General features: G+C 36.5%; 1 protein-coding gene across 1 annotated transcript; it reads right to left on the minus strand.

Moving 5' to 3' along the window:
- Nucleotides 1-1,092: 1,092 nt before the first annotated feature.
- On the minus strand, nucleotides 1,093-23,268 carry LOC144972472 (uncharacterized). Its single transcript, XM_078913672.1, has 4 exons — nucleotides 23,145-23,268; nucleotides 11,320-12,533; nucleotides 6,881-6,955; nucleotides 1,093-5,624 (listed from the first exon to the last, which is right to left on the minus strand). The coding sequence occupies exons 2-4, from the start codon at nucleotides 12,506-12,508 to the stop codon at nucleotides 4,990-4,992; spliced, it is 1,899 nt and encodes a 632-aa protein (XP_078769798.1). The 5' UTR covers nucleotides 12,509-12,533; nucleotides 23,145-23,268; the 3' UTR covers nucleotides 1,093-4,989.
- Nucleotides 23,269-24,426: the final 1,158 nt, after the last annotated feature.

The following is a 24,426-nucleotide window of genomic DNA, read 5'->3' on the forward strand; positions in this document are numbered from 1 at the left end:
ATTTTATAGATGACGATGAAGAAATTGTCTTTCCAACAAAACGACAAAGACAGCAATCAAAGTCTTTGGGCAGGGCAGCCCTGCCCAACAATAACTAACAGAAATGCCTTGTTTGACGTCATGATCCAGCATCATCCTATCTAAAGGACAGCAAACAATTGCTACTATCCATTCAGCACAATAGTAACCTGGATAAACATGAGTTATATGATGATAAGGTATTACTTTTATCAACATAATACTTACGTATATCCATATATTTTACCACTACTCTTAGTATGGAAATTATAATTCTGTATCACAGCACATTGCAGTCATATATTAAAGAAATATCAATGTAAAAAAAAAAAAAAGAATAAAAATTGGTAAAGAATATTAAAAGTCTTAAAAAGTATATTGGAACAACAAGCGATTATATGGTTAAAAAGTGTGTTCTTGCATTAGGATGTTTACAATATTAATAAATTATCAAATAAGTATGAAAATAGGTTATAAACCAAATATAAAGTAAGACAAAGGGGACTGGTTCAAGTAGAGAACAGAAGATACCATATGCAATCTATCAATGAGCTTATTTTGACATCACCTAAAAGTGCCATCCAGGCACAGGCAAAGTTTCCGCCATGAATGACACACTCAAAGGTTTACAAAGTACAGATTAAAATCTTAAAACAAAAATAATACTTAACAGATAGATGATTTACAAGAAAAAAAAAATCTCTCAAAAAATTTTTTAAAAGGAACCTTGTATTCCACTGCCTCCCTCTCAGCTATGGATTCCAGGATCAGGAAAATATTAAGCAATGTCAATCCATAACAATATGGAAAGGGTAGACAGATAAAGCGGGATAGAAGACAGAGCCATAAGGACCCCTCTTCAAAAGAGAGTAATAATAAAATCTATAATGTCAATAATAATAACTCAACATGGTAGATTTAACGAAGGCAATACATTAAAGGAGGTAAATATTCCAAGGCATGTAGGTATGTGGTAATTATCATCATCATATAGATATATATATATATATATATAATATATATATATATATATATATATAATATATATAAGATATATATATATATGTGTGTGCGTGTGTGCATATATATTGTTTATAACGAGGAATCATAAAATGGAAGTGGAACTTCAATTTAATTTAAGTTACAAAGACAAATGAAACAACAAATGTCAATAAAACATGATGAATGACACACTAAAGACAAATTATCTTGTCATCTCTCATTCATCATGATTTGTGGAAAAAGGGGAAACCCAAAACATCCACATCATTTCTCTTTGTGAATAAAATTGAAGATTCTATTCCATTTTATTATCATTATTTATTTCTTCTACTTCAAGCAAGAACATTTGCATTATGTATATAATTTATAACTGTGAGTGTTCATTAATTTTTTTTTTTTTAATTGAGCTTTTTATATAACACAATATTCACTAAATGTACTCAAAGCGCTTTACAAGGGGCCCCGAGCCAACAGCAATGTTTAACTTGTAAGATGGGACGTTAGGCAATATTACAATATTTTTTTTAGAACAGAGACAATGCTGTTAACGGACAGGTACTCATTTTACACCTGACTATTCCAAGGACTCAATTAAGAGCAGCTTTGGATTCGAACCCAGGACCTTCCAATACGAAGGTAAGTGGCATACCACTGTAGCTGTAAAAGCATTAAATAAACACTGAAAATGTTTGCTACTTTGGTTTGGGGCATTACACATATTCGTTTGTTTTTTCCTCACATAATGAAATCCATCACAATCATTGCTTATTATAACTTTTTCACCAATGGCACCTGAAAGTTCCACAGTTATAAGAAAAATCAAATCAAATAGTCAAATAGATAGTTACAAATAGATAAAAGTCTTTTATCAAAATTTAAGTATAAAAACATTTTTGTGTATAGGATGCATATCAAAATATTATACTATCACAAGAATCATCACAAGGTAAAATTAGTCATAAAAATTAACAGTAAAAAGTTACAATTTATGTTTACATACATAGACATGGTATTAAATGAGGAGATCAGGATCAAAAAGTACAGCGTCCCGTGTAGCTAGTCTTGAGACAATGAGAAAAATCTAAGATGTATCACCGTGAAAAAAGGCATGAATACATTGTTTTATCACCCTAATGGAAAGCACAAGTCGTGGTGTCAAACCTACCTATAATCCAGTTCAAAACTTCCTGGAAGTGTGTAGCCCATCCTCCACAGGATTATCAATGGACAGGTTACATATTGAATCATAAGGCGACATAACTATTTTAGTAAAAGGATGTATGGGCAGAATCTTATGATTACAGAGCAAGGATGGATGATATTTACTGACGACCATTTCATTAGGCTAAAAAAATAAGAAATCAGTCTGAAACCAGAAGACCAGTTGCACAAGGTGTATTTCAGAATTAAGTTGCCGGCCTCGTCTATAACTTCGCTAATAATAATAAGAAAGCTAAAACTATCAAAATTTGAGACAATGAAATTTTGACGCTAAATTTCAGGTATATTGGTTGGCGTGTCATAGAGCTGTGACGTGGCAAGTTTGTTGTGCTTTTGCTCCTTGTCCAAGTGTAACCAAAGGAAAATGGCAGAGCAAAACATTGATGCAACCCTCTCACTGTACGATGTTCGGGTTGTCATCAAATTTTCAACTCTTCTCGGAAAGTCTACTGGCAAAATACAGAACTCTGTAATGTTTTGGAGCACAATGCGCCTTAAATTCAAACTGTAGAAGGTGGGTCAAAGAAAATGAAGAAGGGAGATCTGTTATGCAGGATGAGGAACACACTGGGAGAACTCCTGTGATGAACATCCGTTTTTTTCAACACACGTGGCATTTTACTGAAGTGGCCTGTCCCACCTGGTCAAATTATTAACAAAAGCTATTACAGATTCGTTCTTAAATTTGCAAACTGAGATCAGCGATACAAAGAAATAATATTTTTTTGCTTGAACGAGGTGTCATTCCGCATCATGACTGAATGAGTTTCTCAAGGAAGGGCTTCTTGTGGGAATTGTTCGAACACCCGCCCCTATTCACCTGATCTAGCCCCATGCGACTTCCATGTCTTCCCTAAGTTTAAAGAAATGCTGCGAGGTCAATGATTTGAAGAGGAGGACCAGATTCAAGAGGCAATGAGGAATACAATCATGGCCTTGGACAAACAGCCACTGGTCACCATCTTTGACCATTGGGTACACTGATGCAGAAGTGTGTGGAACTTCACGGTTCTTATGTTGAATAGGTAATTTAAGTTTCAATTGATAGCAAATACAAGGCTATTCATAATAGAATGTGAGTACAACACGGCAGGGAAACTTAATTCTGAAACATACCCCGCATATATTCCAGTCCTACAAAGGACTGGTTTCACACTTCTATGGAGATTGGAACCAGTATTTTGACATCGCCTATTGTTCCCTTTTGGGTAGACTCAGATCATTTTGATTATCCCCAAATTTAAGGAAAGTAACCTCTCCTATTTTTCTTTTTAAAGTAACTTCTACAACCCCCACTCAGCCAAAAAAAGGACATAGTACCTTTTGATCCTCAAATGTATGAAGGGTAAGAATAAACATATTTACATGTTAAAGCAAGATCAATTTGGATTGTTTTTATAGTGGGTAAGCATGGAATTCTATGTGGTAAGAATGGATGTTAATCAAATTTATATTGAGCAATTATAGATCATTATATTTTCAAATCCTACCTATCGACAGGATTGAGAGAAAATTTGTATTAATAGATTAAAGAGATAACAAGAGTGGACATCTCTTTTCAAAAAATAAAAATCACCAGTCTGAATTGGTAGACTCAAGTTCCTATCTATGCACATAGTTTATTTAAAGAAATGTGATTGATACAAGAAGGCAATTAAAAAGATAAGTCCTTTATTGCCTTATAAAAATCCCAAGTATTCAATGGAGTGCTTTCATCGGTGCAAATTAATTCAATCCATTATCAATAATCATCAATATAGATTTAGATTTTATCAAATTTATTGTACGGTATGTAAGAAAGCAAATGAGCTATCTTGGTCATTTTATTTGAAGATAATGAGTATCTAATCACGATAATTAATAATAATAATAATAATAATAATAATAATAATAATAATAATAATAATAATAATAATAATAATAATAATAATAATAATAATAACAATAATAATAATAATAAAAATATAATACTTTATTAATCCATAGGAAATTAGCTCTTTGACTTTGTTTAGTGAATTTGAAAGCATTGTATTGAATTTGAGAGTTGTTATACCATTCTAAAAAGTACTTGAGCATAATGTTTAAATCCATCAAAAGACATATACTTTGATTTCCTAAGAACCCATGAGTCATTTATCTTGATGACCTGACAATTTTTCCTTAAAAGAATGTGTTAATGATAAAAGACTTGTGATTTTTATATATCAAACAAGTCTTTAATACCAATGATAAAGTGATGACTTTTAATGACAATATACACATTATTGATAAAGTGTCTACCATAAACAAAAAAAACCAAAAACAGTGGACTATGTAGGTTCATGGATTGAAAACAATGCAATCTAAATGAGTGTAAAATGAATTGGCACAATTTTGTTTGCGAATACAAGTCTGATGGCTTTTCAATACAAGACCTTCCCCATTTCTGAATCCATTCAGGTCAAAAAGGATAGGACCGTTTATTGAATCACATTCATCAAGTGTTGGATTATCAATCTTTTCAATTGTGTCAATTTCTTCCATACAACCGCTTCGAAAATGTTTCAAGATTGCCAGGGTGTCAGATCCGTAGCTCTGAGATGAATGTGTCTGTTTATATCAGAGAAAAAGTCATTCTGAGTTCTAAAAACAACAACAACTGGAAAGCCATGACCTCGGCGGGCCCAATTACTTGCTTGATAGTAGTCCCTTGAAACATAAAAACCGTGACCATCAGAGTAATCTCTCCTGGGCTTACCCTTATTCAGATCAATGCCGATTCTCAAAATCATTCTGGCACTTGAAACATTCGTCCCATGGTAATGATAAATTTGAATTCGTTTCAATGTCCGTATTGTCGATTTGATTTTTCTCCACATTGTAAATTTTCACAGTCTTTCTTGGGCCTCCACTACCTTCCCCTCTATACTGACGAGGTAGGTCAATCACATATTCAAACCATGTATCTCGACATGCTGTATTGTAAAGGTAAGGACCATCCTGGTCTCCAGGTTGACTGTCTTCCAAATAACGAAGGCCCCAGTAAGATGCTTCCTGAGATAGAAGTATTTCCTCAGGAATTGAATTGACAGCATCGGCAGCAAAATATTTTTTGAAAATCAGTTGAGTTAGTATCTCCTTCAACTCTGACCTGGTTTTGAAAGAATACCGATCAGGAAACATGCTTGATTCTTCTTCTACATAACTCTGAATGTGGTAGTACAAATCTTCGTGGCTTGCAGTTTCTTTGAAGGATGTATCTATTTTATCAAGATATTCAAAAACTTTATCATTCAACATGATCTGCGGTTTTCTTATTTTGATTCCAAGATTTAATTCTAAATTCTGAACATCAGTTTCAATGGCATCATCAAAAGACTCATCACAGTCCATCATTTCAACATCTGGTAAATAAATAATAATAAATAAATAATTTTTTTTAACAACAAAGAAATAGAATCCTATAATTTCAGACACTAACAATAATAAAATATAATGAGAATGAATAACAAGTATGATAACAAAGCAACATCGATGTCCTTTGCTCTGATCTGGGTTAAAGATGTAATCCGTCTTACAAATATGAGACAATAATATAATAAGAGAGACATATTTCTAGTAGAGACTTTGCTGGTCTTTGTTTTTTGATTCATAAATTTAAATATATAAGAAATAGAATAATGCATTTATATAGCACCTGACATCCACAGATATTGTACTCTGCAGTGTTTTACATCATAAAAGCTGAAAACATATAATAAGCATACATATAGACAAAAAATTCCATAAATAAAAATAAACACTACAGAACAACTCAGTCTTCAGACATTTCTTGAAAGATGACAGATTGTCATAAGACTTTGTCTGAGGAGTGGTTGCATTCCATTAGGGTGGGGCAATAGAGTAAAAAGCTTTTTCACCAACTTTGTTTTACTTTTGGTTTTACCTTTTATTTCATTTTGATCTGCTTGCGGGGGGGGGGGGGGGTTGTTTATTTTTTTAAACTAAAAGATAATTATCAGTGAATTGTCCTTTGTGAGAGTCAGAATACAGCAACATTTTGATTTCTTTTAGCGTGAGCAGGTGGGGGGGGGGGGGGGGGGGGGGGAGGGTGGTGGAGGGGGGGGAGGGGGGGGGGGGGGTGGAGGGATCTCTTGTTTACTGGTTTTTATTATTTCTCTTTACGCAGCCGTGATTGTCTTAAATATCTTAGGTGCCATTAAAAACATTTTTTTTTAAAAATCAAGGACTTTAATTTAAAATTGATGCTTAACAATAACAAAAGGATGATAAAACGGATTAATAATGATAAAAATAATAATGATGATGATAATAATAATAATAATAATAATAATAATAATAATAATAATAATAATAATAATAATAATAATGAGCATTTCTAAAGCGCTTTATGCCAAGGCCTCAAAGAGCTTTACATAGATCAATTGCATCAAGCTTACACTAAGTAGGTAAAAATACCACAAGTACTAACACATAACTGCTCCCACACATTACTTGCTTACTTAACCCCCCCACACACACACACACACAAGTACACAAACAAATGGCAGTTAAAGATGAACAAGAGATAGTTACATTAGCTGATGGTTATTTACAACAGGTTTTTATCAAAAAGGAAATAACAAAATAACGTATTCACCTGCAGCATACTCAGAAAAGCCTTCATCATCTAGACTGCTAGCACCCACGGATACAGCATCATCCCCAATAGTACCTGTGAAAAGAGATAAACCTTAACAATTCAATGCCCTCCTTGAGCAATTCCACACCTGACATTCCTGATTTTGTCTGTAATCTGTCATCTGCATTTTTTGCTGTTGCAAATGGCAATTTGCGACCGCAAATATCAGGGCGATCCGCAAATTTTAGCAAATTTCCCAAAATTGGTAAATTGTGGCAAATTTTGGGAAAATTGGCAAATCGCGTGGCAAATTTTGGGGAAAAAAATGAAGCGAAAACAAAATAACGAGAGAAAAAGTGCGAAACTTGAGAAATGTTGCAGCTTTGCCTGGGCCCAAACCAAGGCAAGCTACTCTCTACGGATAATGATCCTTTAAAATCTTTGTAACAACGCTATTCACAGTCATTTCATTTCTCAAGTCAAATAAATGTAATAAATTGTCTTTTATATATATTTTTTTCTGTATCGCGTGTTAATTTTTACTGAAACGCTTAGTTCTCCTCTGCAAATTTTGGGGTCTTTTTGGCAAATTTTGGGTTTTTTGGGGGCAAATTTTGGCACATTTTAGGTCCCAATTTGGCAAAAAAATGCAGATGACAGTGTAATTAGTATTATTGTCAACAGGTCTAAGAAAATTCATTTCAACTTTCCAACATGTAGAGTTCTCATTTACTTTGTCTAGAAACATGATTCACAAATGAAAGAAGATAGATATTAATACAGTGGAACCTCCCGATAGCGACATGCCACGGGACCGAGTTTTTATGTCGTTATCCGGAGGTGTCGTTATTTAGAGGTTTCCAAGATGGCGGACAAAGGGGGCGTGGTAAGGCCCGCGGGATCAGTTTTTATTAACATTGACAAAACAAACAAAACATTGTAGTGTATTCCTCTTAGAGGGTTCTTGTGCGTGTGTCTGGATGAGACTTTTAGGTGATCTGAACTGAGTACACTGATTGTGTGCTCCTGGAATCTACATCTGTTCCCTATTTAAACCATTCCCCTTTGTCTTACTTTTTCTTATGTCATTTCAATTGTAAATCTAGAATGTTTTTAACTATCCAATTTTCTTCCTTTTTACTGGCGCTGATATGACATAGATGTGTCACAAGCGCTGTAAAACCCTTTAAAACAAACAGAAACAGGTAATTCGGACGCTGCGAGTTAGATAAAATTCCTCCTCCTCCCACAAAAACACTACAAGTACTACTACTACAACTACTGCTACTACTACTACTACTACTACTACTACTACTACTACTACTACTATACTGCTACTACTATTATTATTACTACTACTACTACTACTTGTATCATCACATAATATCACATTTTCCAAGATTTTGTGTTTACTTGCTTCCACTTACATTTATACCTTGGTTTTTATTAATGCATATCAGCCAAGATTCGTCAAAAAAGCTGCGTTCTCATTGGTTTCAAAAGTTGCGTTATCATTGGTTCAAGCAGGAATCGTTTTTATAAACGTTGAGTACTCATACTCGGTATTTTTAGTATCAGATATCTACGAAAACTGCCGAAAATCGCCAAAATGATGTCGTTATTCGGAGGTTTTATCAAAAAGTGCGTCGTTATTTGGAGGTTTTTTTTACTGACCTTAAATAGAAAAAAAATCGGGACCACGGGTCTATGTCGTTATCATGAGGTTGTCGCTATTCGGAGGTGTCGTAATCGGGAGGTTCCACTGTATGACCATTTATATAATGCATTTCCACACATTCACTATGTTCAATCACAATCACAATGCTTTGTTTATTCCCCTTGGAGGCCATGTGGAACCATATTTCAATTTCGTTACAAGGGACATAACCATTTAAGTACTTTAAGTTGGGAAAAATAAAAGGATTACCCCTTTCCCTTTCTCCTCCTTGCCACATTGCCCACCAAGCACCAAGAAACAACACTTGTAAGATTGACCCTTAACCCTTCATAAGTAAAATGGGTCGCTCCCCCCCCCCCCCCCCCCCCCCCCAACTCAATCCCCTCCTCTTGGCTAGCATTATATCAGAAACGTAATTTTAATCGTATTCTCCTTCACACTTTACTACAGTAGAATTACTTTAAACCGAAATTTTGGGGACCTTCTAAACCATTTAGGTTAAAGACATTTGGTTTAAAGCAAGTTCCCGTATTGCGATGTTTTTTCAAGTGTAGTAACTATTTAAGGAATTTGCTCATTTAATCATATCATGGGTTTCCCCTTAAATGGAGTTGTTGAATAAATGCCGTCTTTGTAACCATTTTAAAAAAATGTTATTTTATTATTCTTTGTGTGTGTGTGTGTGTGTGTGTGTGTGTGTGTGTGTGTGTGTGTGTGTTTAAAAATAGTTTTCGGGTTTTTCGTTTTTCCATTCAAAATAGTTGAAAGAGTTGAGTTTGGGATGCCGTGTATTTTACATATCTCCGTCTTGCTCAATTTTTTTTTTCATCGACTTCACATAGTGTATTGATTTTAAACTCCAACATGTAAGCACAGTGCTTTCTTTTGGACATCTTTTAGTAAAATGTAAAGCTAAAATAAGATCGAAAGGTCTTGTGTGATAATGATAATGAGGTGAAGTGACATGGAAATGAAAATGCGTGTCAATGCTAGGCTGTCTACTACACTCCCCTCTTTGTTGAAAAGCCATTAGGTTCAAAGGCCTAATTACATAGACCCCCCCCCCCCCCCCTTACACACACATTTAAACAAACTGGAAATGAAATGGCATGTCAATGGTAAGTATACCCTACCCCCCCCCCCCCCCCCCCCCCTCCCCCTCGTGTTGAAAATCCAGTCAGTTCCAAACAACGACTTCTTATAGTAGACGATGGTTCCAAAGCATCAGCAAACGAGTGAGAACATCTCGCTTGCGTGATTCTACACCCCAACTCCCCCTCTTTCCTCATTTTTCGCCTGCCAGTCCACCGTCGTCTTCCTTTTCCAGTCGGTGCATTGTTTGTTGGCCAACGCCAAGTGCAGTGATTGAAGTGTTTTCCTACCCCACACCCTCATCTTATTCTTACGTCTTTGTTTGTTATCGGGCTATTATTTCGTTGGCCACCTTCCGAATTTTTGAAGAAAAATAGAGAGAAAAAGGGAAAGTGCCCAGTTTTTTCGGTTTTAAAGAAAGTAATGCTAGAAGTATTTAGTATCCTCGTTAGAATTAGTACAAAGATAATGAAGAGCTACCATTTATTACATTCTTTCGGTTAAGTATTATTCCGGTTTTAGCTTCTTTCGTTTAAATTTTTTTACTACTTGTTTTTATTTGGTACGCCTAAGCACCCAACCTACAATGCACACACCGCCACACATTGAGAGACAAAATCATCTCAATGCTGCAATGTAACCTTGAGAGTCACTGCCCTGATACTGAGTCACACCATCGCTTGCCACACACTCACACACACAGAATACCCCCATCCACTTGGATTGTTACTGTATCATTGTGTGGAAGCCGTCTACCAGACAATTTTGGAGTGTAACAAGTCTTTTTTTTTTAATGATAGTCTTTTCTCCACTCTGCAAACTCTTTGCAGTGTTAATTACTTCATTGTAACCGAAATGTGCCGTTATGAACCTAATTGAATGTGTGGTGGTTTTAGTAGTGTCAAAAAGAAGAGAGAAATATGGGGATATTTTACGTTTCCGTTGAATCCAAGGTTGCCGTATCCGAGATACACTGTAATTATATGAGATAAAAGATTTTACGTCCATTCGTTTTGTCCTATCCCATTCCCAATTACTTTCTAATATATTGTCGCAGAGGATAATTTTTTGGGAAAGTCAAATAGACAAAGTCTTGTATCCCAAACCAATTGTACAATTTAGGTCTTCAGATATTCTGTCTATATTATACAAAAAGTGCCTATGTTGTCCGTTTTAGCATAAGTAGGCCATCAAGCATAATAAAAAGTTACATGAACACCTTTATTTAACATATGACCTCTTTTATTGAAAGATCATTCATTTTTCAGGAATATCAAGTTTGACATGAAATATTGACAATGTTTGTTTCTGTAAGCAAGCGAATGGTTCAATTTGTTTACATTTTAACATTGTATTTGCCGACTAGAGTGCAAAAACTTTTCTGCTGTCTGGCTGGTTTTAAAGTGATATTTTACTATTTTTCTTATGGCTGAAGAAGGGTTTTTAGCCAAAATGTTTGACGTTTGGTATTTAATTCTATTCTAAAGCTGTAATATTCATTTTTGTACATTACTTTCCACATGTTCTAGCAGCTTAGTATTCACTTTGGCAAATGAAATATGGCTTGGACTTTATTTAAAAAGTGATAGAAGTAAATGTATGAGATTTGAACAATTATGTGATAGCCTTCTTAAAACCGTCCATATATGAAGTTTTGGCATGGACAACCTTAATCTTATCAACTTACCTATTAACGCACACTCTGATGCTTTTATGAATCCACTCAAATTGACAGGGGTAAATGAGCCACTGTGATGGAAATGTTCTCCTCTGTAGATTACTCTTGCTCCAGAACTACCAGGACATGTGTCAATATCATAGACCAGATAACAGTATAAGGCATCCACATCAACATCCATTCCCTCTGGAACTGAAATTATTTTCTTATCTTTGGTTAAAAACCTGGTGCCCACAGGAAACTTACACCATTTCGTTTCACTTTCATCTACATTATTCCCATCAACTGAACTAAATTGTGGAAAATCAACATTTGCATCTAAAATAAAAGATTCTGGGAATAAACTTGAAGTCAAATGGACTGAAACATCACTGTCTTCATCCACCTTCTTCAATAGTTCTGATGACTTTGTGACAAACAAAGCCTCTTTCAACAGATTGATTTCAGTGTCATCCATTCCTGGTCCAAAACGGACAACGTTTTCTCTTTTGTACAAAAAATGGAATCCCACACCGAGAAAGTTTCCAACAGAGATGTGTTTGCTGGAACCATGTGGGTGAGATATTATTATCCCAGTTGAGTTTGAAGCAAGATCTATTGGCCGTTCAAGAATTTTTATGAGTCTATCAGACAAATCCAGGTCATGAGTAACACAAGCAACTTTGGTGTGGTCAGTCAAAATTCTCTCTAAATCATCTAAATCATTTGATTTTCCCAATGTTGTTGTTCCATAAAGATATTCAGTGGTGTCTGTACCTTGAGTATCATAAAAAAACATAAAACGTGTGTTCAATGCTTCTGATTCATCAAAAATCACAACTGTGGTAGTTGAGACCACAAACTCCCAAAATTTAGTGGCAGGATTTCCAGACTTGGAACATTCAGGACATGGGCATTCCATTCCTTTTATTAATCTAAAATCATTTTCCAAGAACCCTGTTCCATATCTAATTTTCCTGGTACCACCTGCAGTGTGAAACGGATAAGGAGAACGGCGACTTGGAAATGTTTCTGGTCTGGCAAAGCTTGTGTACCCAACTACCACTTTCACAGTTCTATTAATCATACAATGGATGGAATCCATGCTCTCTTTGTTCTGCAAGCTTGAAGGCACATGATGCTCTGTAAATTCATTCACTGGTATAAACGATGGATGACCAGGATTTTTCTTACACCGAGTAATAGATAATCCAACCATACTTGCAGATTACGCTGAACTTGATCTGTGAAAATACCAGTGATGAAAACAATAAAACAATCGTGAAAAGATTTTTGTGTGTGTAAATCAAGAGGAAAAGTGGGATCAAATAGTAAGTTTAAAGTGAAGAAGGAAACTGATGAAGTAACAGACACTTTATTTGTAATAACCAGCCAATTATTGTGTTAATTGTCATTAAAAGTCACCACTTTATCATTATTGTTAAAGAGCTATTTGGCATTTTTAAAAAGAGTCTTTTATTATCAACATGCTCTTTGTCTTAAAGAAAAAGTGTCAGTTTATAACAATAAATGACTTATAAGTTCTCTGGAAATCAACCAAAATATATATCTTGTGACATATGGTTTTGAACATTGTACATCAGACTATAGTAGGTACTTTTTAGAATAGTAGAACAGCTCTCAAATTCAATACAATGCTTTCAAATTCACAAAACAAATCAATTAATCAATAAAATCAAATAACATTATAGAAAGTACTGTATTCACATTCATGTATGTGGCAAGCTCTCTGAAACAAACCTTAATCCATTAAAAATCAAATAAAACTATTTAATGCTTTCAATTACCGCTAAATAAAAAAAAGGACCAAACAGTGGAATCCCATTAAGTCAACACTCTTAAGATCAACTTCTGCCTCTTTATCTGTTAATTGATAACGGATAAAGTTAACATTGCTTAAAGTCAACCAATATTTCTGATCTGGCAAAGCTAAATCTTTTTTTTTAAACAAAAAAATTTGAGCTTTTATATGCACAATATCGACTAAACGTGCTCACAGCGCTTTACAAGGGGTCCCTCAGCAACAGCAACACTTAACATGTAGGACAAGACATGAGCCTGTTGGGCGTTTTTTTTTTCTGGACTGAGACAACGCCGTTAACAGCTAGGTACTTATTTTATGCCTGAGTACAGTGAGAGAATGTTAGTAAAGAGCCTTTTCCAAGGATTAAACTATGCGCCACTCGGGACCCGAACCCAGGACCTTCCAATCCGATGGAGAATGTAATACCACTAGACTGCATAGCCATACAGGATTCCACTGTATTGTGTTCCCCTTCTGTGTGTTTGTGATGTAACATCTAGCTATAGAACCCTTGCTTTCTTTCAGTCTTTCTCTTTCCAGCACTTTAAATTCATCATGTTGTGTTAACTTCATTTGATTAAGCTTAACCATGTCAGTACTTTGCGCTAAGACTGAGATTGCCGGTAGATTTACACTACTGGCATACCACAGAGATGTCTCTTGACTTATACGAACAGCTAGAGAGATTCCCACTTAGTCTTAGATTAGATTGCTATGTCCACTTAGATTCATCTCAGAGCAGAACGTCACTTTAATGGGGATTACCATTATTTTCAATTTTAAAGGGGGGACTATATACCTCAAAATAAAAACAAAAACAAACAAAATAAAAAACTCAGCTTTGACTTTGTGAAAAATGGCACAACTATTGTTTTGAACTATAGGACTTGGCTAAAAACTACTTTCTGAGTTGTTAACAAAAAAATTAAAGGTTGTAAAATCCTTTATGTTTGTCCTTTCAAAGGATCCCTTTTATTCTTTTTAAAATGCTAAACATCTCTAAATGTTTGGTACATTTTTCTCTAAAACCATATAAGATATTAAGTACATAGGTAGATAATAATGTTAACTAAAATAATTTCAGAGGCATTTTAAAAAAATATGGGCTGGTTTTTAAGTAACTTTATTCTAGTCATCAATTATGATGAATAGGGCATAAGGAAGCAAATTTTGTGAAAAAGATGCATTTCAGAGATCAAAACTTTTTAAAAAATTTTAAGCCTTTGTAAATTTCAAGATATTTATTAGAACAAACAGCATGAGAAATTTTGAATGAACAGGTTTGTCTATCACGTAGGGAGGACCTTTGTGAGGTCCTGAGAAAAATGGCAAGATCTATCAGAAATTTCAGGGGTGAGAATGACTGGTCACAAAAAAGGAGGTAATTTTTCAGCGCATAGATCAAGACCCATCCATGGGATGATAACCCATAAATTTGAATTTCATTCAAATTTACTGAGACGCAATCCAAAATAATGCGTCTCGCAGCAATTTCTGACATCATTGAGAGGAATTTCAAAAGTTGAAAGTGTAATCATAACATATTGTGGTTGTAGTAGTAGCAGTTGTAGGGATGATGATGTGGTGATGGTTGTAGTAGTAGTGGTGGTAGGGATGAGGATTTGGTAGTGGTAATTAATGGTGGTTGGGATGATGATGTGGTGGTGATTGTAGTAGTTGTGGTAGGGCTGATGTGGTGCTTGTTGTAGTAGTAGTGGTGACAGGGATGATGGTGTGGTGGTGATTGTAGTAGTTGTGGTAGGGCTGATGATGTAGTGGTTGTAGTGAGTCTTTTTTATTCATTTTTTTTTTAATTGAAAAAGGTGGAACTGTGATGTTGAAAGGCGGAGATAAACCACCATTTAGGCAGAAGATTCTCAGTTGTGACATTTACATACAGTGGATTACTTTAAACCGAAATTTTGGGGACCTTCTAAACCATTTCGGTTTAAAGACATTTTGGTTTAAAGCAAGTTCCCGTTTTGCAATGTTTTTCAAGGGTAGTAACTATTTAAGGAATTTGCTCATTTAATCGTATCATGGGTTTCCCGTTAAATGGAGTTGTTGAATAAATGCAGTCGTTACCATTAATTTTTTTTTTTTTTTTGTTTGTGTGTTTTAAAAATATTTTTGGGGGTTTTTGTTTTCAATTCAAAACTGTTGAAAGAGTTGAGTTTGGGATGCCGTGTATTCTACATATCTCCGTCTTGATCAACTTTTTTTTCATCAACTTCACATAGTATTTTGATTTTAAACTGAAACGTGTAAGCACAGTGTTTTCTTTTAGACATCTTTTAGTAAAATGCAAAGCTAAAATAAGATCGAAAGTTCTTGTGCAATAATTGATAATGAATGATGCGCAGCTACTCAGAGATGAAGTGAAATGGAAATGAAAAGGCGTGTCAATGCTAAGCTGTCTACTACACGTCTCTCTTTTGTTGAATTGCCATTAGGTTCAAAGGCCTAATTACATAGAACCTCACCCCCCCCCTCCCCCTCACACACACATTTAAACAAAGTGGAAATGAAATGGCATGTCAATGGTAAGTTGTCTACCACCCTCCTCCTTATTGTCGTGTTGAAAAGTTCCAAAGCATCAACACACGAGCGAGAACATCTCGCTTCGTGATTCTACACCCCAACTCCCCCTCTTTCCTCATTTTTCGCATGCCAGTCACCCGCTGTCTTCCTTTTCCAGTCTGTGCGATTGTGTTGTTGACCAAGCCCAAGTGCAGTAATTGAAGTGTTTGTCTACCCCCCACCCCACCCATCACCCTCATCTTAAACTTACGCTCTTTGTTTAATATCGCCGGGCATTATTACGTGTGGCCACCTTCCCGACTTTTTGAAGAAAAATAGAGAGAGAAAGAGAAAAAAGGAAGGTGCTCTCAAGTTGTTTCGGTTTAAAGAAAGTCCTGCTTAGAAGTATTTCGGTTCATCGTAAGAATTAGTACAAAGATAATGAAGAAACTAGTACAATTTCTTAAATTCTTTGCGGTTTAAGGTATTTTTCGGTTTAGCTTCTTTCGGTTTAAAGTAATTTTACTGTATATGCAATAGTGGTGCTAGAAATGTTGATGTGCTGGTTATTGTAGTAGAGATGATGATGTGGTTGTAGTAGCAGTAGTGATGGTATGCATGATGACATTACGAAAACAAAACAAGCCTAGAATTAAAAACCATTGTTTTCCACCATTACGGACGAAGCCATTGTAAGTTGTCTCCACTGCATCATCAATACATTTCAAAAGCATACCAGCTATTGTCTCAATTATGTTACATTTTTTTTAAACACAACAAAATTTTGACAAATTACCAGTCAATATTAATAATCATTGACACTTTTCAGATAAACACCAGCTGGTGTGATTGTCAGTCCAATATTGTATTTGCATGTATTCTGAGTCAATAAATTTCAATAAATAAAAAAAATTCTATTAACTTTTCGTGCAAGTTTCTTGGTATGCTGTGTTGCCTTGCCCTTAACATTACAGAAGATTCTCAGATCAAAGCTAAGTTTTCACAGAATGGCGTATTGGTGAGTTCTAAGTTCAGTATTCATAGAAAAATCAAGAGAGCTTGAAATGAGCAGGTATTAAACTTGTTCCATGTTAAAATGCTGCATAAATGAGTTGTATAAACACACACACACAGACACTCACTTTCTCTCTGTGTGTATGTGTGTGTGAATGTGAAGTAAAGTAGTCCTTCCTAGGTCCTTTATCAATTTTTCATAGCACTATACAGACCATAGCAACTGATTACTGCCCTTTGTATTGGATACTAATCTATCGCAAGGTACTTTTGAGATCTAAAAGTCAGTGCAAGGGGCCCAAATGAATAATCTCAGCCTCACCCCTTACAAGTGAAGCGAGTGCTCTACCAACTGGGAATTCGGGAGCCATATACTCAATTATGTGAGTGTATGGGTGTGCATGTGTGTCTGAGTGTTTATGCTTGATCTGACCGCACCACTGTATGAATGTCGTGGCCAAGCGATACGGTATATTATCTTTCAACACAGTCGACCAATGTTGAAAGTTGTCAATGACCAGGCGGGTAAAAATGATTGGAAAATTCTAGCCATTGCGTTATGAACCTAGGTAAAACAATTAAACATATTAACCCCAAATCACAGGAGATCTGAATGAGTAGGTACCTAGCTTTAGACAGTGACAGATATTTTTAAGTACTAGCTACAAAGAGGATACCAAGCAGACAATTTGTACTATTTGATTTGGTAACTTGGTTAAACATGGCCTGCTGTAGGGTTATATGTGGTGTATCTATATGTTCATGTTTAAGCATTAAGTTCATTTGTAGTTTCTGCGAATAGTAGATACCGTTCATTTTCGTTATTCTCAGTAGTACTGCAAATAGTAGATATCATTCATTTCTGTTATTTGCAGTAGTACTGCAAATGCTTTGTTCGGTTTCGTTCTGTATTTGCAGTAGTAGCCTACAAGCCTAGAGCTTTATTGTAAAGAGGATTGGGCGCAAAATATAAATAAACTACATTAGTATTATTATCATTATTCTTCTTCTTCTTCTTCTTCTTCTTCTTCTTCTTCTTATTATTATTATTATTATTATTATTATTATTATTATTATTATTATTATTATTATTATTATTATTATTATTATTATTATCATTATTATTATTATTATTATTATTATTATCATTTTATTTTTTATTTATTTATTTTTTGAAAAATTATTATTATTATTTTGCGTTTCATTGACGATGACGATGTCTCTTGTTATGTAGTGAGTGATGGTGGTTGTAATTGTCATGGTGGTGTTGATGTGATGGTGGTAGTGATGATGATGATAAGGATCATGATGATGATGTAATAGTGGTGGTGATTGCTGTAGTTTTTATAACGATGTGGAAGTAGCTGTGGTAGTGGTAGTAATGACGATGTTAGGTTATGGTTGTAGTAGTGGTGGTAGCGATGATGATGAGGAGGAGGATGATGATCTAAAGGTAGTGGTGGTTGCTATAGATTTGATAATGATGTTGAGGTTGCTGTGGTTGTGGTAGTAATGATGATGTGGTGGTGGTTGTAGTAAAAGTGGTAGTTTATTGATGGTAACTTCTATTATTTGCAGGAGTACTGAGATATGAGCCATGAGCAACGCCGAAAGAGAAAGAGAGAGAGAGAGAGAGAGAGAGAGAGAGAGAGAGAGAGAGAGAGAGAGAGAGAGAGAGAGAGAAAGAGAGAGAGAGAGAGAGAGAGCATGTGGTGGTGGTGTAGTGGTAGTGATGATGATGTGGTGGTGGTGGTTGTAGTAGCAGTGGTAGTGATGATGATGTGGTGGTGGTGGTTGAAGTAGTAGTAGTAGTGGTAGTGATGATCAGGTGGTGATGGTGCTTGTAGTAGTAGTGGTAGATGATGATGTGGTGGTGGGGGTTGTAGTAGTGGTGGTAGTGATGATGATGTGGTGGTGATGGTGGTTGTAGTAGTAGTGATAGTGATGATGATGTAGTGGTGGTGGTTGTAGTAGAAGTGGTAGTTTATTGATGGTAACTTCTATTATTTGCAGGAGTACTGAGATATGAGCCATGAGCAACGCCGAAAGAGAAAAAAAAAGAGAGAGAGAGAGAGAGAGAGAGAGAGAGAGAGAGAGAGAGAGAGAGAGAGAGAGAGAGAGAGAGAGAGAGAGAGAGAGAGAGAGAGCATGTGGTGGTGGTGTAGTAGTAGTGATGATGATGTGGTGGTGGTGGTTGTAGTAGCAGTGGTAGTGATGATGATGTGAAGGTGGTGGTTGTAGTAGTGGTGGTAGTGATGATGATGTGGTGGTGATGGTGGTTGTAGTAGTAGTGATAGTGATGATGATGTAGTGGTGGTGGTTGTAGTAGAAGTGGTAATAATGATGTGGTGGTGGTTGCAGCAGTAGTGGTAGTAATGATGATAATGTAGTGGTGGTGGTTGTAATAGTGGTGGTAATGATGATGATGTGACTGTAGTAGTAGTGATCGTGATGATGATGGTGATGTGGTGGTGGTGGTGGTTGTTGTAGTAGTGGTAGTGATGATGTAGTAGTGGTGGTTGTAGTAGTAGAAGTAGTTGTAGTGGTGATGATATGGTGGTGTGGTTGCAGTAGCAGTGGTAGTAATGACGAAGTGGTTGTGGTGGTTGTAGTAGTAGTGGTAGTGATGATGATCTGGTGGTTGTAGCTGTGGTTGTAGTGATAATGATGTGGTGGTGGTTGTTGTTGTAGTGTTAGTTCAGATGATGTGATAGTATTGGATGTAGTAGTAGTAGTAGTGGTGGTGGTGATGATTATGTGGTGGTGGTGATGGTTGTTAGTGATGATGATGTGGTGGTGGTGGTGGTGGTTGTAGTAGTATTGGGAGTGATGAGATGATGGTGGTGGTTGTAATAGTAGTGATAATGATGTGGTGGTGGTGGAATAGCAGTAGTGGTAGTCATAATGATGTGGTGGTGGTGATTGAATTTGTAGAGGTAGTGATGGTGTGGTTGCAGTAGCAGTGGTAGTGATGACGAAGTGGTTGTGGTGGTTGTAGTAGTAGTGGTAGTGATGATGATCTGGTGGTTGTAGCTGTTGTTGTAGCTGTGGTTGTAGTGATAATGATGTGGTGGTGGTGGTTGTTGTAGTGTTAGTTCAGATGATGTGGTAGTATTGGATGTAGTAGTAGTAGTAGTGGTGGTGGTGATGATTATGTGGTGGTGGTGGTGGTGGTGGTTGTTAGTGATGATGTGGTGGTGTTGGTGGTGGTTGTAGTAGTATTGGGAGTGATGAGATAATGGTGGTGGTTGTAGTAGTAGTGATAATGATGTGGTGGTGGTGGTATAGCAGTAGTGGTAGTGATAATGGTGTGGTGGTGGTGATTGAATTTGTAGAGGTAGTGATGATGATGTGGTGGTGGTGGTTGTAATAGTGGTGGTAGTGATGGATGTATTAGTAGTTATAGTGATGATGATGTAGTGGTGGTAGTTGTAGTAGTGGTAGTGATGATGATGTGGTGGTGGTGGTTGACCTCACCGGAATTTGACGGAAGTTGCCCGTAACCCGTAATTTGTTGCTCTAGACCGGAGTTTTTTTCCGGTGAAACCAGAGTTGTGGCATCACTGAATACAAGCAATGGATGGACCTCGCTGTCTTGAGCGCTCGCGCTCGTGTGTATTTGGGTTATTTTATTTAATCAAAACAATTTTACCCATTAAAGGCGAGATTCAATCTTACACTACCCAAACTCCAGATCTTAGTCTTAATGTTATCATTAAAAGACAAGCTTTGCGATTATAGCTTAATTGAAACCGAGTCGAAATACTCTTACTGCTCTCTAGATGGAAACGATTTATTCTGCATAAGCAATCTGGAGAAAAAAAAATCAGTGTCACTGTAAGTTGTAAGAGGTTAAAATTCCATGAAGCACACACCGTGAAGCACCTCTGTCACACTCCTTTGATCGACATCATCAGGCAACCCATTGTTTCTTTCATCATTCCACCATGCCCCCTTACCCCCCCCCCCCCCCCCCTCTCTCTCTCTCTCTCTCTCTTGTCATAGTATCCCTTCCCCTTCCCATCTCACGGTAAAAATGATAACTTTTTGCTCAGTTTGCGGCAACGGCTGTGGTGGTAGTGGCAGCAGTGGTGATTGTGGTGGTGGAGAAGGCGACGGTGGTGGTGGTGGAGGAAGAGGAGGAGGAGGGGTGAGGAAGGAGGAAGAGGGGGTGGGGATAAAAGGCCCTTTTCCTTTTATACTTTAATTCAATCAACTTGTCTGCTATGGACCCAGTCCTCCCTTAAAATGTACAAGAAATAACTTTTTTTTCCTGTTCCAACGAAAATATCTTCTGTTGACAGGTCTATTTGTTTTTAGCAGACGACAAATTTCTCAAACGGTCACGTGACAGCGTAAAAACAACACATGAAGTCTGGGAATGCTAATTGTCGGTACTTCCGTGTAAAGTAAACTAGACGTCTACTAAGGTCTAGAGAGGTGGGCCTTTGGCCTACCAACCTCCGCTGCACGTCCAACTCGCCTTGAGCATGCATTCACGTAAAATATAAAGATTTTTTTTTTAAACCTACCTCTGTTTCAAAAACTAGCATCTTTCAACTTTCTAAGAAACATTTTGATTTTTCAGAACTTTAGTTCGTTAAAAAATACCGGCCAATCTGACCCGTTGAGTCGAATGAAAACGAAATTTTGTTGTTTACACGGTTCAAAGGAAATGCCGTAAATAAGCTTTCATGGACTTCCTGTGTTGTTTTTACAGTGTCACGTGACCGTTTTGAGAAATTTGTCGTCTGCTACAAATAATTAGACCGGTAGGGGGTAGATATTTTCGTTGGAGCAGAGAAAAAGTATTATTTCTTGGACTTGTAGAGAGGCCTAGGGTCCACCAGCAGTCAAGTTTATTGAATAAAAGAAAAAAAGGCCTTTTTACTGCACTAATGCACCAAATTGCATACCTATCTATGGACACTTTGTTCCTTATCTTTTTCCCAATAAACTTTTTTAAAAACCTGGGGCCAGGGTTACTAGTTTGGCCTCCTGGTGGCCAAATTTGAGAAATTTGGCCTTTTCCCAAGCCATTTGGCCTCCCAAAATTTGGTTTGGCCACTTGGCCTCCTGTAACCAACTTTTTGGCTTCCTCTGACTTTCCCCGTTATATCGTTTTACTCTGGTACCGGTAAAACTTATTTTATTTGGCAATCTAAATATCTAAACGCAACACGTGCTAACGCCACAGATTGCATTTGCTAATGCTTCTATATATACGAATTTTCCTTATCCTATCTAAATTGTTTAACAAATCTAAAGAGTTTTCGCGAGGCTAAGGTGGGTTTGGCCTCTTGCTATAGCTAGTTTGGTCTCTTACTCAAAAATGATCTGGCAACCCTGCCTGGCTAGGCGGTACCTTGATAACAGAAACGATACCCACACGATTTCGCGAGGAATTAATCATGAAAACAATTAGGATATAATTTCAACACAACTTTTGAAATTCATCAAGGATTGTCCATTACCGAATGTTTTTTGATAGAAAACAAATGCATCTTCAAATCTAAACTGCTTTTGACGGTAAGCGGTAAGTTTTTTATTTATTTTTCGGTCCAAACGAATGATTTATCCTGGTATAGAAGCTAAGTATTGGTAACACCGGCCCACCTCTCTAGATAGGTATTTTGGTAAAAAATTCAAATTGGATTGAGCTCAATGAAACCTATATCATTTTAAAGTGCTTTTCAACACTATTCTAATGATACCAAAATTGTGAAAATCAGATAAGCAGAAGAAAAGTTATGTTAGTTTAAAGGCTGAAAAATGGTCTTCTATTTGCCTTTGTTATTTACTGACGGACTTTGTGACCTGAAAAGTGTTGCATTTCCGGTAGTAACCCCCATTTGGATTTCAAAACTGGTCTAAAATGGCCGCTAATATTTGAGTAAGGATTTTGCTGGAACGAATTTCATGGATGCGGTATACAACTTTCCCCTGAATTTAATTTTATATAAAAGTTAAGATGTTAAATAAACGAGCCAGCATGAAAATAAACTACACCAAACGATAGAGTAATTTCTCCTGAAGAGAATAAGACATCAATCATTAAAATCCATCCATAAACAAAAAATCTATGGAACTTTTTCTGAGACCCATCACTCAAAAGTCCAAAAAATCGGGTCACAGCCACTAGCCCATTTATCGGCTCCCTGCTGGAGGGCCAAATGGACGTTTACCAAAGTACCTACTCTAGACTCTAGATCGTATTGCGTCGACTCAGACTCAACGGGTCAGATAAGGCTGGTATCTTTTAACGAACTAACATTTTGATAAATCAAAATATATCTTAGAAAGGTGAAAGAAGCTAGTTTCAGCTCTGAAAGAGAGGTACCTAACTAGGGTTTTTATTCAAAAACATTTCTCTTTCGTCAGTGAACACAGAAGTGAAGGCGAAGAAGTGGCCTCTCACTCTCAAGCAAGGCGTTGATTCGTAGAGAAGGCTCGCCTCTCTAGACTCCAGACTGATTTTTAAAACTAAAAATAGTACCTTGTATTAGGAGCAACCAAATCTATGTGATTAAAACATGGAAAGAAACTTCATCAAGGGGTTTAATTTGCAAACCATTACAACTACGAGATGATGTAAGTTCTGTGCCATGGTCATGTTGACATTCGTCATTCGACATGGCCTGCGCTGTTACTGTAAACACAAGTGTCAGGGCTGCCAAATGGCCAGAGTTCATCGTAGCCAATATCGACTTCAAAAGTGATAAAACACTATTAACGCTGAGCCCCTTAGAAAAACTGTTTTTGATAAACAAAAAAAAATCGACTCTAACTTGGAAAAAATCTAGTTAAAAATATATATATATATAAATATATAATATATTAAAAACGCGATTCTCTGCGTGACCATTTTGGCTGCGCATATGGCCATCTGGCAGCCCTGTCCATAAAATAAACATCAGTGCAAAGAGAGTTCCTCTAAAGCCAAGGTTTTATAACGGAACTGTGTTTTCCGTCCACCAGTGGACTGAATACACAGCTGTGTTTTCAGTCCACCAGTGGACTGAATAGATCAAAGAAATCTGTATAAGGAATGCCTTCAAGATATTCTAACCCGGGTCATCTATTACAAATCTAACACGTTCCGTGTTTGGTATTTTATTCTTTTTTGAAGCTGTTATATTCATTTTTTTTTTACAGTCCATTCAGCTTAGTATCACTTTGACTTTGAAGTCTGTGACAAAACACCCCGCGACTGGGCTACTTGCTTATTGAAAATGTTTTATTATATCGTTCTTATTATTGTTTCCATTTCAAGAAGAGATTCATAGATCAAAGAGATCTGTAGAGGGACTAGTAATAATAGTCCTCAGAGCCGTAAGACCCGTGGAGCCGGAGTTTATCCCGGCTTCTATAGCGTGAAACGGACAATAGCAATTGTTTGTTACCCTTTGGATAGGACGCTAGTATATCGTAAAGTACTTGCTGCAAGATCAAGAGATCCAGCTACCCATTTACTGCTGTGTGGACAGAGGTGTGGGGAAAAATATCGACTGATCTTGGTCCTTTTGCGTCAAAAGCGGGAGCTCTACTAACTGAGCAACCATGATCCCCCTGTAGAGGGAATACCTACGAGATATTCTAATCCGAGTCATCCAGTCAGGTTATAAGTCTAAAATTATGTTCCTTATTTCGTACACTTTTCTTTTGCTGTTACATTCATTTTGTTTATTGCTATTCACAGTCCACATCTTCTAGCAAGCTTTGTATCACTTAATTAAGACGAAACACATGGTCACTGGGCTTCTTGCCTTAATGAAGAC

Source organism: Berghia stephanieae, chromosome 5 (genome assembly GCF_034508935.2).
Source record: "Berghia stephanieae isolate SIO BIC M18660-M18661 chromosome 5, UCSD_Bste_1.3, whole genome shotgun sequence".
NCBI lineage: Eukaryota > Metazoa > Mollusca > Gastropoda > Nudibranchia > Aeolidiidae > Berghia > Berghia stephanieae.

Coding starts and splice junctions, on each gene's coding strand:
- LOC144972472 (XM_078913672.1), bottom strand. CDS start 12,508: ATGGTTGGATTATCTATTACTCGGTGTAAGAAAAATCCTGGTCATCCA. Junction 6,956..11,319: donor ATCAGAGTGTGCGTTAATAG/GTAAGTTGATAA, acceptor CTCTTTTCACAG/GTACTATTGGGGATGATGCT. Junction 5,625..6,880: donor CTTTTCTGAGTATGCTGCAG/GTGAATACGTTA, acceptor TTTATTTACCAG/ATGTTGAAATGATGGACTGT.